At 30.3% G+C, this 15,580-nt stretch overlaps 1 protein-coding gene and 3 non-coding genes across 4 annotated transcripts; all 4 read right to left on the bottom strand.

Moving 5' to 3' along the window:
- Nucleotides 1–265: 265 nt before the first annotated feature.
- TRNAI-AAU lies at nt 266–339 on the bottom strand. The gene has a single exon. It is a non-coding gene; the product is annotated as a tRNA-Ile (tRNA).
- Nucleotides 340–1,092: 753 nt separating this feature from the next.
- On the bottom strand, nt 1,093–1,166 carry TRNAI-AAU. The gene has a single exon. It is a non-coding gene; the product is annotated as a tRNA-Ile (tRNA).
- Nucleotides 1,167–1,548: 382 nt separating this feature from the next.
- Nucleotides 1,549–1,622, bottom strand: TRNAI-AAU. The gene has a single exon. It is a non-coding gene; the product is annotated as a tRNA-Ile (tRNA).
- A 3,491-nt stretch (nt 1,623–5,113) lies between these two features.
- LOC114181129 (replication factor C subunit 3) lies at nt 5,114–9,998 on the bottom strand. Its single transcript, XM_028067485.1, has 11 exons — nt 9,785–9,998; nt 9,589–9,699; nt 9,399–9,431; nt 8,754–8,922; nt 7,942–8,123; nt 6,592–6,728; nt 6,353–6,451; nt 6,099–6,168; nt 5,940–6,014; nt 5,637–5,682; nt 5,114–5,424 (listed from the first exon to the last, which is right to left on the bottom strand). Exons 1-11 carry the CDS (start codon nt 9,866–9,868, stop codon nt 5,366–5,368), a joined length of 1,065 nt encoding a protein of 354 aa, XP_027923286.1. The 5' UTR covers nt 9,869–9,998; the 3' UTR covers nt 5,114–5,365.
- Nucleotides 9,999–15,580: the final 5,582 nt, after the last annotated feature.

A 15,580-nucleotide genomic window follows, 5' to 3' on the forward strand; every position in this document is an offset into this window, starting at 1 on the left:
TGATTGAAAAAATAATTGTGTATTGACTAAGTATAAAAGGGAAAAAACAATAAACAAAAAACACAATGGCTTATACAGGTCTTGAACCTGTAACCTTCAGGTACGTTATTAGCACGACGCTCTAACCAACTAAGCTAATAGGCCATACACTTCTTTATTCTAAGTACCGGTTAGACGTTTTTATTGAAAAATAAATGGAAAAAATAATGAACAATACCGATTAAACTTTTTGATTGAAAAAATAATCCGGTTAAACTAAAAAATATGGCCTATACAAGTCTCGAACTTGTGACCTTCGCGTTATTAGCACAACGCTCTAACCAACTGAGCTAATAGGCCATACATTTTTCTATTCTAAATAGCTATTAAAGAGTTTTATTGAAAAAATAATCCGATTAAACTTTTTTATTGGAAAATAATTGGATACTGACTAATTTTAAAAGGGAAAAAAACAATGAACACAATGGCTTATGCAGGACTTGAACTTGCCATCTTTGCATTATTAGCATGACACTAGCCTATATAGGTCTCAAACCCACCTTCGCGTTATTAGCATGACGTTGTAACCAACTGAGCCATGCATTTCTCTATTCTAAATACCGGTTGAACTTTTTTATTGAAAAAATAACCTGCTTAAATATTTTTATTGGTAAAATAATTGGATACTGAATAATTGTAAAAGGAAAAAAAAAACAATGAACACAATGGCTTATGCAGGACTTGAACCTGCCATCTTCGCATTATTAGCATGACACTCAAAGCAATTAAGCTAATATGCCAAGCGTTTCTTTGTTTTAAATACCCATTAAACTTTTTTGATTGAAAAAATAATTGTATATTGAATAATTATAAAAGGAAAAAAAAAACAAATAACAGTATATTGACTAATTATATAAGGAAAAGGAAAAGCACGATGTTCTAACCAACAGAGCTAATAGGCCATGCATTTTTTTATTCTAAATATCGGTTAAACTTTTTTATTTAAAAAATAATTTGGTTAAACTTTTTTATTGGAAAAATATTTGGATACTAACTAATTATAAAAGGGAAAAAACAATGAACAATAAAATAATCCGATTAAACTAAAAGAAATGGCCTATACAGGTCTCGAATCTGTGACCTTCGCGTTATTAGCACGACGCTCTAACCAACTGAGCTAATAGGCCATGCATTTCTTATTCTAAATATTGGTTAAAGATTTTTATTGAAAAAATAATCCGGTTAAACTTTTTTATTGAAAAAATAATTGGATACTTACTAATTATAAAAGGAAAAAACAATGAACACAATGGCTTATGCAGGACTTGATGCCACCATCTTCGCATTATTAGCTTGTCACTCGAAGCAATTGAGCTAGTATGCCAAGCGTTTGTTTGTTTTAAATACCGATTAAACCTTTTGATTGAAAAAATAATTGTATATTGAATAATTATAAAAGGAAAAAAAACAAATAATAGTATATTGACAAATAATAGGCCTATACAAATAATTGGGTTAAACTAAAAAAATGGCCTATACAGGTCTCAAACCTGGGTTAGACTAAAAAAATGGCCTATATAGATCTCGAACCTGTAACCTTCGCATTATTAGCACAACGCTCTAACCAACTGAGCTAATAGGCCATGCATTTCTTTATTCTAAATACTGGTTAAACTTTTTTATTGAAAAATAATCCGGTTAAATTATTTTATTGAAAAAAAATAATTGGATACTAACTAATTATAAAAGGAAAAAAAATGAACCCAATGGCCTATGTAGAGATATAAAAATATTTTATATCTTTTTCATTGTTTGTCTCAATATGATATCTATTTAGACAAATATTCTTAAAACTTAATAAGTTTTTATTCAACTTCTTGATAGAAGTATAATAGCTCTTTCGGAGCTTTCAAATATATTTGTAGTACTATAAATAATACTAACATTGATGTCTCACATTACCAAACAAGAGAAAAATTTATTACTCTTGAAAATTTATCAATCATATCAATCATATGAGTAATTATATCAAATCAATGGACAATCATTAATTCATAATACTATTAATTTTTTGAATGACGAGTACTATTGTCTTCTGGAATATAATCAATTAAGTTGGAAAGATTTGAATGAAGTTAATTTTAAAATAATAAAATATGGGAATGGGAAAAGATTTAAAATAAAATAACAAAGAGAAATTAAATCAAAAGAAACAATTTGTTACCCGTCTTTATAAATAACATTAATATACATTTCTTTATACATGAAATAATAAATAGCAATGTTATTATGTCTTATATGAGAATTATATGAGAAGTAATAAATATTAACTTTATAATTAATAAATACTAAATATTATTATGCTTTAGGTCTATACAAAATTATGGCTCCAAAATTGAAAAATTATAATTGTATTAAATTTTAATTAGGAAGTGTTGTAGTGTATTGCATTTGAATTCTAATTACATTATTTTTATTAAGAAATTAATTTTAATTGTATTAATATTTAATTTAATTAGGTGAAAGGTGGTTGTGTGACTGACAGCACATAATAATGTAAAATTTTAATTATTCACCAAAAAATATGAACAAGTAGTGCAAGAGAAACTTCGAAAGAAAAACTGACAATTTATACGATTTTACGATTTTGTTCGACGATCCTACCAATCATATTATATTATGATTATGTGTGAGATCTGACTCGTAAATACTATATAAAATCATAGGATCTTAGGATTTTATGATTTAAATCTCGATTTTGAGTATCTTGCTTAATATTAACACATGTCATAGTAGAACAGTCTCACATACAAATTTTATACCATAAATCATTCACAATTAACCTTTTGTTATTATTTCACAAAATTCATGAACAACTGGACCATATACCTAATTGTATAGGTAACATCAATAATTATTCATTTGTGGTAAGTACATAATATCATATTGTTGAAAGTCTCACATCGACTAGAGATAAGGCAATTTCATAGTATATAAGAGGGTGCAACCCTCACCTTATAAGCCGATTTTGTGGGGTTGACTTAGACTTAAAGTTCACTTCCTTACATGGTATTAGAGCCATTGTTTAAAGCCTATTCTAGCGAGATTCATGTTTGTTGGGCATACAATTCTACCTATCGGACCACCCATTAATGTTAAGTTTTCTTTATTATACTTTGTAGTGGCTAGCACTTCCTAACATGGGTTAGAGTCATAGTTTAAAGCTTATCCTAGCGAGATTTATGTTTGTTGGGCATATAGTTCTACCTATTGGGCTACCCATTAATGTCAATTTTTCTTTACTATATTTTGTAGTGGCTAGTTAGGATAAATGAGCTAGTAATATACTCATTTAAATCCCCAAGATCATACCTTCAACTACAATAAATCAAATTATGTATTCACTGAAAATTATATCATTCCAAACTTCATTTATCGCATGCCATACTAGCAACAAATATAATTCACAACCTCCATTGGCTCAACAGTGAAGGCTTTCTCATTATCTATAGTTTTGACTCTATTTAATATTTCTAACTCTTCTTCCAAATTACACGTAACACTTATAATTCTATTTCCGGAATATACGTAGTTCTTCCAATTCTATTTCCGGAATACAAGTAGTATTTCCAACTCTATTTTACAAAATACTTTCACCTAGGGATGACAACGGGGCGGGGATGAGTTTCGCTATCCTATATCCATCTCCGTAAAAACAATTCATCTTCATCCTCATACCCAAACCCAACAGGTATCAAACTTTTGTTTCATCCCATCCCCCACCGAGTAACGAGTATAATCTTGTACCCATACCCGTGCTTGTTTTCTTACTACTTCAATATTAATTTTAATTAATTTTTATAAAATAATAAAAAATTACGGTAAAGGAAACATAATATTGTCAAGTATTCAACATTAGGAGGATGGTTGTTTCTTCGATATCAAATACTTTTAAATAAATTATAATTGTTTACAATTTATATTAGAATACCAAATAAAATTTCATGAGAACCAAAACATTTATTAAATTTGCAATAAAATTTAAAAATTTAAAAATATTTTTAAAAAAAATATAAAAAGAAAATAAATATTTAAATTAAAATATATTTGTTTACTTCAATTTTTTAAATTCTAATGAATATCTTTTTTATACACTAATAAAAGTTATAATACATCACTTGATTAAAATGACGCAAAGAACAAATAATAAACATAATAATAAAATTTTAACATAAATCTTGTATCTTTTGAACTCCAATATATGTTATTGTGATAAAAAAATATTCATGACAACTACATTAAATTTTTATATTATAATAAAAAAGTTATTTATACATTGAAAAAATTACAGTATGATTGATAATAAGTTAAAAAATAAAAATAATTAAATAAAATATATCGAAATAGTATTTTACATGATGAAGGAAAATATGACATTAAGTCATTTTGGCATGAAGAAGCTTCGCTTCCTTTCCAAAATGTCATGAATTTAACCAACTAAGCTTGTGTTGTTTCGAGATTCGTAAAACCACTCTTTATTAGTATATTTCACAAGGATTATTCATAGAGAATCAAATGATTATTATTTATGCTATATGTTACTCAATGAAATAAAGTTATTAGACTTAAATACATTAAGCTTGAGGAGCTTTCCAAGTACCTCGAAAGATATCAAGATAAAAGACATGAGTAGTTTAATTACACAATTATATACACAACAGAAAACTAAAGATATCATAATGACCCAAAAAGCCTATGATTTCACCAAAAGGGGTACAATATTATCATTTTGATCTTTTAACTCAGTCAAAAAGCCTTATACAAATAAATCTCCTTATAATGCTAAGACATAAACTCCAGAGTATATAAATTTAACAAGATGTTCTTAACAACTTAATAATATAGCAACATTTCACATTCTAAGAAGAACAAAAACTTTAGATCATTAATCAAATCGATTGTTTTTAAGATAAAAGCCCACCGGTCGTAAATGTTCAACTACAGTTATTTCACCAAAAACAATTAAATTTTTTTCATGCAATTATAAAAATGGACAAATTCATGTTCAACATTATGAGTAAATTGATGCTTTTAACACCTAAAATTCAACTAGATCGCGGATGCAAAATATTTATAAGCCAGTAATAATACCGGCAGGCATTCCAAAATTAAATTGATAAATATTTGGGGTTGGGTTAAGCAGGAGTGTCAAACATCATGCACAGTCCACACAATTTAGTAAAACATTAGCACCTTAGCAAATCAAAACATCATTCTGTAACAATTGCTGCATACATGATGAGAAAACTCCATTTTGTAAGTCGTTTACCCTACACACTTCATTTAACATGTTGAATCACGGAAAAGTAAACCATCCTCTTCACCTTCAGCCGAAAGTAGCAATAAGGAAGGATTTATAAATGCTCATGAACTTAGCCACAAATGCTGCCAGTGTAAACAAAATAAAAACAAGGCTGTCAGTAAGCAATATTTTTATGTATCAGAATCTATATTCACATTGTAATTGTATAAATGCATTGCTTTAACAGGTCGATATAGAGTCTATAAATATAAACAGGGCCTATAAAAGAATTCAGAATGGTCAACCATAAGATGCAACCGGCAATCTGACTACAACAGTCTATCAGTCAAAATACCTTCAATGTGAAAGATTGCCTTCTGTCCAAGACGCATCCGATGTTCCTGAATCAGTGAAGGGAAAATCAGGAACCACTTCTTAAAATATAATGTACTAATATAACTAATTCCAAGTTAATGACTAATGAGAAACGTACAATGCGGAGAAAACAGAGATGAGTGACTATACCAAAGTACATTAGAAGCAAAAAGGAGTATCAGTTAAATTAGAAAAAAAAATATAGCAGCTTGAACTCTTCTAGAAAATATTACAATACCAATTCAAGAGCTGATATGAAAAATAATATTCCTAAAGCACTTACATAATATGCAGCCCAATGACATACTTCATGCTTTAGTTCTGCATCCAGCTTCCTCAATAGCTCATGAAGAAGCCTCTGAACCAACAAATATGATATAATATCAAAACTAAGTATAAACATAAAAAACTAAACGGTGACAATATAAAGGAACATGTTTACCTTCAAAACCATCTCCGGAGGAATACAATTTATTAGTAAGTCATAAAGCTTCCCTCGAACTTGAAACAACCTAAGGTAAATGAGACAGAGATGAAATGGGCATTGCACACCACAAAAGTCACTACGATAACTGACTAAACATATTTGTTTACAACACAATTTCAATAGGTGATACACGAACCAGACAAGTTACAATGTTAATTGAACAGTCAATTTATCATGAAAGAACAAAGTATATTGCACTAAAATCAAACCTTTTGGGGCTCTGTTCTTTCATTATGTCAGATGCAATTTCAGAAATATGTTCTTCCCAGTCCATTGGAGGAATTGTTTGTTTGCTAGTGAAAGGATACCTGCAAGCATCACATGTGACAATATGTGAAAGACATGGCTATCAGTAGTTACTAGTTGCCCCCTTAAGAGCAAAGCTTTGAAAAGGAATTGCACATTTGAAGTTATGATCCACTAATAATAGGAAGCATCCGGAACTTACTGTTGGACACGACAAGTCTCAAATGTCAATATTGCCCTCCTTAAATTCCGATTTGATTTCTCTGCAATGCGAGCAGCAAAACCAGGAGGAAGTTGCAATCCTTCTTTCTTACCAATGAGTTCTAAAACATCAAGAATCTGCCATATGGATTTCGAAAGATATATATTAAATTCAGAGAATGGGTAAGTTAAACAAGATCACTGTATATAATACATATAATGTCCATTGAAATAGTACTTTTTGTTGAATGTCAATTTGTTACATACTATATGAAAAACCTTGGATATCATCAAAGTACCTTTGGCATACCCTTTAAAGCAACAAGGCACAAAAAAAAAAGATTTAGAGACTATTAGAATAGGTCATCTTACATAGACTTTACTAAAAAGATGCTTTGTTCTTTGTGTTGTACCTAGTTTCTAGATATGACCTTTTGTGTTCTTTTATCTGTCCTCTCATTGTATCTGAACTTCTAATGTTAAATATGAGAACCTAAGAGGGGAATCAAGCTCTCTAATTTATTCTCTATTCTTTTGTACTCATTTCAAGTTGGTATCAGAACTCTTTTGTGCAGCTTATAGTACCTTTTCTCATGGAAATTCGCAGATCAAGGTCATTTGGAGAGTTGAGAGTGTTCTCAGTTTCATGTTCAACGAATCCAATAGTCTTTTTATATTCAAGAAAAGATCAGGCCTAAGTATCATGATTAATTGATTACGAAAGAAAATGTTAGCATTGTTTGACATTTAGAAAATTGTAAATTTACATTTATATATTCTATAACATAAAACACAATCGTCCTCTCCAACTTTCATATCAGATTCATAATAAGAGAAAGAAAGGACTTGATAAAGGACTAATATAGTTTGTTATATTTGTAATTGTTAGTCGGAGTTCTTTATTTATTTGTTCCAGTTGTTAAAGAAATAAATTTCCCTTAATATAGTGTCCTGGTTTCACCAGGATGAGGTTAGGAAATGTTGGCTGTGTAAACTAGAAAGTCAGTGTAGAAAAGGAGAGTGCTTCTTTCGGGGGTAAACTTGTTTATCTTCTTCTGTAATTCTTGATACTTGGATAAAGAGGTATTACAGTTATCTGTTCTTGAGAAAAGGTGGAGTATTTGTTTTTCAAGCTTCAGTTTGGGTATCTCTGAGAGTGACTCATAACAGCATATCATAGATCTTGAAAATGAATAATGCCTAACAAAAATGGAAATAAGAATAAATAATAAAGTGCTCACAATAGAAAAACATCATTAATCTACTCGAAATGAATAAAGCAAAACAACACGCTAAGAAACCAAATTCCTTACTTTCCTTTGCCACTATTGTATATATGGAAAATAATTACCTGTTCTTCACTTGGTGCATTTATCCTTACATTGAGACATCTAGAGCGGATTGCTTCTGTGACTCTAGAAGAACTATTGCAACATAGAATTAGTCTGCAATAAGCACTGTATTTTTCCATTGTTCTTCGGAGAGAATGTTGAGCTTCTCTAGAGAGTTTGTCAACATCATTGAGCACGAGTACTGATAGAGAATAAAATCAAACACAAAGAAAAAGGTAGAGGTAAACACATATACCAAGGTGGACAAGTTCCTAAATTCACATACACAAAAGTAAAAAGGACAACTAAAATATTAGAAGGCCACATTACAAAAGTAATTAACCACTACCAACCACGCCACAAGGTTAACAATCAAAGAGAAGATGCTTTACAACATAGATCAAAATAGCAATATAGTCTTACATGCATTGCAAAAGAAGGAAAGTAAAAAAGAACTAAAATATATGTTAACCATGCAAAGGTGCTGTTACACACATTGATCAAAAATCAGAATAATTCCCAGATAAGCGTAGGTAGACCTTTTTCCACTGATTATACGTCAGTGACTATTGCTCAACAATTGTTTACAAAGGAACTAATCTTCCTTTGGCAGGGCATTCCCTATTTACAATACTACAGTTCTCCCTAACCTCCCATCCCTAAGTCTCAGCCTCATAACCGCTAACCGTCACAGCTAACCACGATTATTCTTAAATTTCTTTCTATAATATACTTTCCAATCCCTATCCATATTCCTCTGTCTATCAGGTGCACTTTTACATTTGCTTAAAACAAAACTAGTGTAATGATAAAAACAAAGACTTTCAGTTACCTTTAAATCCTTTCTTCCCCTTAGTATCAATGGGTCTATTCTTAGCCATTTCTTTGATTACTTCTTGAACAACATATCTGTCTTGAAATCCTGCATCACTTGGACTTATTTCAATGTGGTTGGTACTTGACAATGTTGTCAACTCTATATCAAGAGATCTACTCCCAGCCTGAAACCAATTCGCAAACAATTCAAAATAGAAACAAGTAACAAAAAAATAAAAACACTAATAACTCAGTTTCACCATACATAACAAATATGAAGATGACTCCAGCATAAAGTTGCAAATGAATGATCCATATATGGAGCACACGTGATATGTCTAAACGAAAAGAATCTAAGGGATGTTTGCTTGTTGTTCATCAAAGACATCTACCATTTTCCAGTAAATAAAAACCAGCTCCTCCGTCAGAATACTTTTCACAACAAAAAGCTTTTCTCTCTTTATAAATATAATAAACCTTGTAAAAACATAAATTAGCAACATATTCTTAAAGCCTTCTTTTCTGCTGATATGGAAAACTTTTAGCTATTGGCAGTCACTAACCAACCCCAGAGAGTAATTAAAATCATAAAAAATTCCTGAACAACAACATAAGAGCATTGGTGTTTAAAGCCACAACTAAAAAGATGGAAGAAGCTTACATCCACTTTCCACGTCCTATTTTCCACCTTCACCTGCAAGGTTAACAAAGCCAGATTCCAGTTTCGAATGAGGGTATCCAGAAGAAAATAAAATATACCAAAATAAACTAAATTACTACAAAAAAAAAAAAAAACATTTTTTTGTCCTTCTTTCTAGTGACATGTAAAGCAAAAAATCGAAAAGGAAAACCTTTTCAGCACCAGATCCGAACATTTGGCGGAGAACGGCCATGATTAGGGTTTTCTTGCCAGAGCCAGAAGGGCCATAGAAGAGTAAATGGGGGCAATCTTGTTCCTTAACCTGCAATAAAAGAGTAACACAATCGAAAAAAAATTGAAAACGAGGATAAAATGCTTAATTAGACGGAAAATGGAGAACATAGTACCAATTTCTTGAGATTGTGAGCGATATCGGTGTGGACCGTAACATGGTCGAGGGTTTTGGGACGATATTTGTCTACCCACAACATCTCGGTAATAGTTCGATGTGAAACTGTGTTTCTTCTACTGATATCTGATATAGCTTCTAAGAAGTGATGAGGGCACAAAATATGCAGACTTTGAAGTGGCGGGAAGAAGAGGAGGTGGTATATATATATATATATATATATATATATATATATATATATTATAATCCGAGCACACCCTTTATTTACTATTTCGAATTAATTACATTTATCTTTCTTCATAATGTCATATGTAACACCCTAACATGTGACACTACAGGTCGGTCGGTCGTTTATATTATATTTGATCCGCAAAATATAGGTTTGGTTGGTCACTCGTTTTAAAATTATGGATTCAAAAGTATGATCCATTTCATATAGGTTTCGGCCTGCGGACTGGTTATTTCTTTTTATAAAGTTTTTAATGTTTTAAAAATTAAGAAATTTTAAAAAATTCATAAAACTTAAGCAAATTTTTTTAAAATTGAATGATAAATTAAAAGTCTAATATTTTCATTATATTTATATTTGTTTTGATATACACGTTTGAATTTTTGAAATTTTAGCACATTCAAAAATATTTAAATTTTTTTTTATTCATACGAGAATTTGAAATATTAATACAAAAGTAAACAAAAGTAAAAACGAACAAAAATACAAATTCTTTTCTCTATCAATTTTAAAAAATAAATTTATTTTTTTTCATTAGTATACCTATTTAAAAAATAAATTAAAAATTAAAAAATAATTTATCATAATCTAATCAAAAGTTGAAAGACATAATTACTAAAAAAAACTAAAATAATCAAGTTACAATTAAAAATTGACTATGAAAAATAGTATAATACATTGTTTCTTTTTCTATATTAATAAAAAATAAATATACAAAAAGGTAATAAAATAAAAAGTAATGTTAAATGTTAAACAAATAGTTCAATATTAAGTGAGACAAGAAAAAACTACTTTATTTATTTATTTAATAATGGAAGAGAAAATATAAAAAAATATGATAAAAATATTGAATTTATGTCTAACTTTTTTAATAACAAAAGAAAATAAATAAACATGAGAGAAGAATACATCATATAAAAAATTCAAAAGACAATGAAAGAGAAAATAAAAAATATCTTAATAATTTTATTTCTTTATATATTTAATTTTATATTTTATTATTTATTATTTATTATTGTACTTTATAAAATAAATAAAAAATATTTAATTTATTTTTTATTAATTTTGAATATAATATTATTTAATTAAAATTTATATAATTAAAAAAATTAATATAAAATAATGAAAAAAAATAAAAATAAAAAAATTGGGGAAGGGGAGTCATGGCCTGTCTGCCCCTTCCATCTTCCACCGCTGCTTATGCGGATTACGGATTGACCTGTTCTATCCTATTTTTAGCCTGCATGGACTGTGAACCTATGCTGGCTGACAGATTTAAAATCTCTATTTTTAGCCTGTATGGACTGAAAACCTATGCTGACTGACAGATTTAAAATCTCAATCCATCTCACATTTTTTCATGCGGACTTGCAAGATGATCCAAGGAGGTGCCCAGCACGGTACCATTCCTACTTAATGATATAATTTTTAATGTTTAAAGGTTTGAAATTTATGTTTTAAACATTATAAATTTCTTATCTTTTGAAGTTTCTTTTGTTTTAATGCATTTATAATATATTAGGAGTTATTATATTTAAGCATTATTAAATATTTAATTATTTTAAAAATTAATATATTTACAAACATCTTATTTTATTATATTATATTTACATATTATATAGAATATTTCATTATGTTGTTGTTAAAAAATAAACTTTATAAAATAAGTAATTTTAGAAACAAACATTAGTTACTCACTTATTGCTTTCATAATTCTCAAATTTTTATTCACTTTAGCCAGTTTTTACAGTTGAATTTTTCCCTTCATTTTTGTCAAGAAGTCCGAACAGGACGTCATTAGAGATCAACTACCCGCTCTTAAAGATCACAAATTCTCCCTCAAACACTATTGGACTTGATAAAAATAATTTGTTTTTATATTTGAATTTTGGGTTTTGATGTATTTAAAAATGTAATTAATTGTTTGAAATTAAAAAAAATGTGGTTTTTAATTTTAAATTAAACTTATGGTGTAGAAACATGATAATTTTATTGTTTTCTTAATTTTAAATTCATGTTGGTTAGACTATGTAATTTGGAAAATAAAAGATAATTCATAATAAAGAAAATAAAAATTAATAAAGTTGGAATTAACTTAGAACTGTAAGACTTAAACTAAGGTAAATAATTATTTATTTGTGAGAGTTGTGTGACAAGTTGATTTTTAAATTTGTATTTGCGATCTTAATTGTTGTGACTAAAGAGTTAGAAATTTAAATGTAAGTTTGAGGCCTACCTTAAATAAAAATAACAAAATTCAGCAATATACAAAAGAAAAATAATTTGTTATCTTAAACTTTTAAATCGAAGCTAGTGACAAAAACTTGTCTATGAATTTGTGTTCAGTCTCGCTATCTTCATTTTGATTCTAAGTTCCATGATCAAACAAATGTGAGGGCATTATTAGAGCTGTCAAAACGGGTCACCCGACCCAATCCGGTTCGGTTCGCGACGGGTTGGTCACTTAGTGGATCAACCCAACCCGCCTCACTTATTAGCGAGCCAACAAAATTAGAATCCGACCTGACCCATCACAGGTTGGCGGGTTAAACGGGTTGACTCACTAGCTCACTTAATTAAAAAATAAAACACAATTTTTTTTCTTCAATCTCAAGAAAACTAAATTATAATTCTGATTAAAATTTAAATAAACTTCAATACAATCCAAATAAAATCTCAAATTATGTTAAACTCCAAATACAAACCAAAATCACAAAAATATAAATTACTATCTAACATCAAATCATTTTTGTCACTTATCAAACTATAGTATTAGAGTCTTGAATGGATAAATCCAGAACATTTTCATCTCTTGAAGCATCTTCTTTATCCCCATCTACAATAAAACAAAACAAAAATAATGTTAACTAATAATATTAAAAGCTTAAGTATTAAATAATTAAATTAATTTTACAGTACTAACAATAATGTTACCTGTTAGTTCAAAACCATGTAACCAATTTTGTGTTAAAATGAGTGTCTCAACATTCTCTAGAAGAATGGAAAAACAATATTTGGTTAGCACATGAGAACCAAGACTAAAAGCAGATTCACTAACAATATATATATATATATATATATATATATATATATATATATATATATATATATTTAATATTTAAAATTTATTGGCGGGTTGGTGAGTCAACCCGACTCATCACGGGTTTAACCCGAATGAGCCGGGTTTTTAGTGGGTTGGGTTTATTTTTAACCCGTATTGAAATTTGTAATTTTTTTTCAACCCAACCCGACCCGAACCCGTGATGAGCCGGGTTGGCTCACGGGTTATAACCCATTTTGACGGCTCTAGCATCGACTCTATAACAATCTACATCTATTTACATTTATTAACCCACTTTATAAGATAATTTATTTTATTTGTTTATATGTTTAATTTTCTTTTTATATTTTATTCAAATTATATATATATATATATATACTTATTAATTTAAAATTTGCAAATTATATTCAATCAAAATTATTAATTTAATTAACAAATATACTAATAACCATAAATACTAATTTAAAATTAAAAACCATAATTACATTTTTAAATACATAGAAGATATTCTAAATGTTAATTACAAACTTTAATTTACATTTTTTAATACATCAGGAACTAAAATTGGAAAAGAATAAAAAATCTAAATCTAAAAAAATGTGAAAAAAATCAAAGGTTGAACACGATTTCAAATGATTTTCACAAAAATATATAAAAAATAAAAAACATGCATGAGTGCTGTAAGACTCATTTTTTCAGTCCTAATGTTCAAGGCTTAACTCCATTTGTTGGGCCTAAGGGTCAGCTCATAGGGTGTCCCCAAAGGTTTCCTTTCAGCCTCTTGGCTTTTCATTCTACTCTCTTTACCCAAAACAACCATTTTACTCCTCTCATTTTCCCTCAAATAGTGCTTTGCTAGGGTTTGAAGCTCATTCATATTCAAGAGCTCAACTTCACTTTCTACTCCACGTAAGTTGTTCTGTATCTCATACTCTTTCTTCTCCAGCTTATTTTTGTGGTTCCTATTAGGGTTCACTGCAGTAACCCCGTTTTCATTTTGTGTCACTATTCTCAGCTCTTGAGTCTGCTCTTGGAGCTATTGGGTTCGTTGACTTAGGTGTCGGAGTCCTTGGCTAGCATTTTCCAAGTAAGGGAAACTAGGGTTTACATCTTTTTATGATTTTTTCGCATGTTTTCTGGGTTTAAATCATATTCATAAGGTATGCTCGCTGTTATGGTTGCTTGGTATTGGTTGAAATGTGATTTGGTACGGTTTTTGTGTTTTGCACACGTGAACAGTGGAGAACCCTGGTATTTTTGCCTAGGCGAGCCAGTCTCACCCAAACGAGAGCACCAGAAGTTGCTCCCTAGAACTTGCGCAAGCAATCGCTCAGGCGACAAGCTCCTATTTTGAACGAGAGTCCATCTCGCTCAAGCGAGGAGGTCTCGCATAAGCGAGAGAACGCGAAGGCCATTGTTCCAACTTTTCGAGCTCTCGCCTAGGCAGAAGGAACTCGCCTGAGCGAGGCCTTTTAGCCTGAGCAAGAATTGGGCGAGAATGTGTTCAAGTCTTGTTTTCTCCTCGGTTCTTGGATGATTGTCACATGTTTGGTTGGATTACTATGTTAAAGCACGAAATGAGTGATTTTGCATGTATTGAATGGTTTATCGGCTGGAAATAATGAGTTTGGTATGGTATTTGTATGGAACATGAATGGATGGTTGGTTATGAATGTTGGCATGGAATTGATATGCATGATAATTTATGCTTGGTGGGTGAGACATGATTTTGGTGTGGTTTAGGACGAAATTCCATGAATCTTTAGGTGAGATCTCATGGTGGTGCCTCATTGATTAGGACGTAATTCCATGATGATTTCGTGGTGGTGCCTCATTGGTCAGGACGTAATTCCACGATGGTTGTGTGGTGGTGCCTCATGGTCAGGACGTAATTCCATGACCCTTGTTAGTGGGAGCTCATGGTGGTGCCACATGCTTAGGACGTAATTCCACAAAGGTTCGTGGTGGTGCCTCATTATATAATTTAGTAAGGATTGCATCCTAACACTTTAAAGAGTTAGGTAGTCTCACGTAGAGCGTACTGACTCAAGTGGTGAGAGTAGTAGGAGACCCTAGTCTTTGGCAGGATAATGGCCTTAGATGTTTGAAGACTAACCTTGTGAGTGGTAGGGTGAAACCCATTGGCAATTGGCTCTACAGAGCAGTAGAAGCCACCACAAGTGCAAGCATCTGGTGAATCGGACTGATTATATGTATCCCGGATAATCGTGTCTTGAGTCTTAGTGTCTTGTTTGCTGGTCATCACATGTTGGATTGATGTATGTATCTTTGGCTTTAAAAATTGTATGCAATGGTATGATAAAATGTTTTTCTACTCTAGCATACCCTTTCTACTTGTTTGTATGTTTTGTGTGTGGCTTTCTCCTTTTGCGATGATCATCAATTTATTGATGTGAGCAAATGTGAGAACTCCTCGTGGTCATTAGGGTGATGGGAATTCCCCTACATAGCCTATTTTGGGTCGGATCCTCTTGCTTTGGGTC

This window comes from Vigna unguiculata, chromosome 4, assembly GCF_004118075.2.
Source record: "Vigna unguiculata cultivar IT97K-499-35 chromosome 4, ASM411807v1, whole genome shotgun sequence".
NCBI classification, from domain to species: domain Eukaryota; kingdom Viridiplantae; phylum Streptophyta; class Magnoliopsida; order Fabales; family Fabaceae; genus Vigna; species Vigna unguiculata.

Bases quoted from the DNA above. Each gene is read 5' to 3' on its own strand.
- LOC114181129 (XM_028067485.1), bottom strand. From the start codon at position 9,868: ATGTTGTGGGTAGACAAATATCGTCCCAAAACCCTCGACCATGTTACG. The intron at 6,729-7,941 runs GTAATTATTTTC...TCCATATGGCAG, and splicing joins ATGCACCAAGTGAAGAACAG to ATTCTTGATGTTTTAGAACT. The intron at 5,683-5,939 runs GTAAGTGCTTTA...TCACTGATTCAG, and splicing joins GTCATTGGGCTGCATATTAT to GAACATCGGATGCGTCTTGG.